Source organism: Oryzias melastigma, linkage group LG24, assembly GCF_002922805.2.
Source record: "Oryzias melastigma strain HK-1 linkage group LG24, ASM292280v2, whole genome shotgun sequence".
Lineage (NCBI taxonomy): Eukaryota > Metazoa > Chordata > Actinopteri > Beloniformes > Adrianichthyidae > Oryzias > Oryzias melastigma.
The window spans coordinates 159,754-162,818 of record NC_050535.1 but is presented as its reverse complement, the minus strand read 5'-3'; the positions used below and the strand labels follow the sequence as shown (position 1 = coordinate 162,818).

Sequence of the window (3,065 nt, the reverse complement as noted above, 5' to 3'; positions counted from 1 at the left end):
GTCTTAACCAAGATCAGGCAGGTGTCTGGACGGCCTCCTCGGGTCCTCCTGCACCTCCTCTGAGCTGATGGGAGGAGCAGCAGCTGCTGGAGAAGGAAAAAGCTGCTCTGTAAGTGGGTCAGTGCACGTGTGGGGGTGTGTGCACGTCAGTGCGAGAAAAATTAAATAATTTCATGAAAAATGTACCAGTTTGTCTGTTTACACACATGAACTTGAAGACCATCCCATAATAGCCTGAGGTGGTTCTGCAGGTGTGTGTGGTTCCGTTCTCCTCACCTGTGAGCCGACGTCGGACCAGAACCTTCGTCTGTTTCTTCATGACTCTCTCTTTGTTCCTCAGAGAAACACGACGTGAACGGAAACCGAACCGTTCCTCCTTTCCCGGCAGAAACGGAGACGGTCATGTTCGGTGAGTCTGAGCTGCGCTCTGATTGGACGTTCCACCACAGAACCTTCAGAACAGTCAGAAACTTCTGGATCTGATCAGAACTCATAACATGAAACATCCAGCAGTTCCTGATGGATCTTTCTTAGAATGAGAAGACCTGCAGCTCGTTTGGACCCGCAGGTTCTGCTGGTTCCGTTGGTTCTGCCGGTTCTGTTGGTTCTGCTGGTTCTGTTGGTTCTGCTTTCTCCTGACTCCTGTTCTGCTGTCCTGCAGGAATGGGCTGTTTCTGGGGAGCAGAGAGGAAGTTCTGGAGGCAGAAAGGAGTTTACTCCACACAGGTGGGCTATGCTGGAGGATTCACGCCCAACCCCACCTACCAGGAGGTCTGCACAGGTACACAAACACAGGAACACCACCTACCAGGAGGTCTGCACAGGTACACAAACACAGGAACACCACCTACCAGGAGGTCTGCACAGGTACACAAACACAGGAACCCCACCTACCAGGAGGTCTGCACAGGTACACAAACACAGGAACACCACCTACCAGGAGGTCTGCACAGGTACACAAACACACAATAACACACAGCCTTGCACTAACACAAATATGGTAATAACAAACACTCGCACTTACTTCCATAGACACACACTGAGACACTCAGGCCCGATCCGAATCCCCCCCTCCCCCTCCGTTTGTCCTCCGTGCTCCATGTCTAATATTTCGGACGTGACTTCCGTTCAATGACGTCATCAACATCGCCGGTCCGCTAGCATTAGCGCGGAGCTTCCAGCGCTTGAATAAACATAACAAACGCTGTTTTATAACTTTAAAAAGGTCACACTACAACATAAAGTCATTACTTACATTTAATGTAAGCTTCTGCGGTTCAGAGAACACCAACGTGAAGAAAAGAACTTCTTAGAGCGACGCGGTTTACTCTCACGATAGCAGACTTTGGACCGCTCTGTTTGGAGTGAAACTTAAAGAATAATCATCCGGACACGACTTTGACTGCCACTCCAAATCAAGGGGAGGGAGGAGGGGAGTATTCGGACCGGGCCTTGGACCCACAATAGTAATTAAAGACATACACCAAAGCACGCTCAAATACGCACAAACACATAAAACAAACAAACTCAGAATTTCACATCAAAGTTTCGGGGATTTGATGATCATTTCTGATCATTTCTGATCATTTCTGATCTGAATCGTGAAAAATCATCTAAACTGTGAGTTCACATGATTCTGAGGATCATAGAGTCTTCCTCCTCCAACAGCTACAGATGTTTCTTCATCTCTGATTCTGTCCGGGTCCACTTTGTTCTGAGGAACCGGGCCGGGTCAGACCCTCAGTTAACCCGACCGCCGTTTGTCTCTGCCAGCGTCTGCCGTAAGAATCCTTAACGGATGATATTAAAAAAGTGATTAGACGGGGGGGGTCAGCCTCATTACCAGAACCAGCTGCTGCTCCGCTCTGCAGGCGTGATTTAAACGCGCTCCGACCGCCGCCAGCTCCACCAGGACGACCGCGGTGGAGTTCAGATGGAGGGAATGTTCATAGAGCTGTAGCACATAGATCCGGTATCACTGATGGCAGGATCACATCAACCTTTACCACTACAAGACATAACACAAACCTTTACCTCACATTCATTATGATTTAATCAATTTAGATTCATTTGATCATCTCCTCATCACGTCTGCTTCCAGGCAGAACCGGACACACCGAGGTGGTCCAGGTCGTCTTCTACCCCGAGAAGGTCAGCTTCACTGATCTCCTCAAAGTCTTCTGGGAAAGTCACGACCCGACTCAAGGTACCATCACATCACATGGTTCTGTGATCGGGTCAAAGATCTGAACTGGGTTTGAGATCAGACACATTAAAATCTGATCTTGCAGATTAAATCCAGAGAATGAAAAGTTCTCAGAGACGCTGAGGATCTCCCTGTGTGGTGATGATGTGTGCAGGTATGCGTCAGGGGAACGACGTCGGGACCACCTACCGCTCTGCCATCTACACCTCCTCCCAGCAGCAGCTCCAGGAGGCCTTGGCCTCCAGAGACGAGTACCAGAAGGTATGCTGCCGCAGCGCTCTCTGCTAGAACTTGGACCAGTTCTGAGTGGTTTGACTCAACAGCTCTCAGTTAGATTTCTGCTTCTTCCAGAATCTTCTCTGGTCGTTTCTGTCATGAAACAGCAGGAGAGCACACATACGGTTCATGTCCTGCAGCTCATCCATTTGCCTGAAACCACATGTGTGGTCAGAAACACTCAGAGGTCCGGACCACTGACTGTATATACGAGGACTGAACTGAGTGACTCCGCCCCACTGGTGTTCTCAGATACAGTCGAAGGTTCTGATGAAGAAAACTCGCTTTCTGAAAGGTTTTGATTAATTCTGGGACTTTAGATGAAAATGGTGTCAAAATATTTCCAAAGTCCAGAAGCAGATCCACTCCAGTTACACACTTTCATTGATTTAGATTCAGTTTGAAGATGTTCTGATCCAGACATTCTGATCTAGATGCTCTTAACTAGACGTTCAGGTCTAGATGTCCTGTTCTGTATGTTCTTTTCAAGATGTTCTTTTTTAGACGTTCTAATCTAAAGAATCGAGGGGTTCTGATCTAGATTCTCACTCAAGATGTTCTGGTCTAGATATTCTGGTCTAGA

General features: G+C 48.1%; 1 protein-coding gene across 1 annotated transcript in view; it reads left to right on the top strand.

Annotated features, from left to right (window-relative positions):
• The window catches only part of msra (methionine sulfoxide reductase A), a 25,538-nt gene that overhangs the window by 16,411 nt on the left and 6,062 nt on the right, over window positions 1-3,065 (top strand). The window contains exons 2-5 of the mRNA XM_024290978.2: window positions 341-409; window positions 662-781; window positions 2,102-2,206; window positions 2,361-2,467. Of these exons, the coding sequence (XP_024146746.1) occupies window positions 341-409; window positions 662-781; window positions 2,102-2,206; window positions 2,361-2,467 (401 nt within the window). The remainder of the gene's footprint in view (window positions 1-340; window positions 410-661; window positions 782-2,101; window positions 2,207-2,360; window positions 2,468-3,065) is intronic.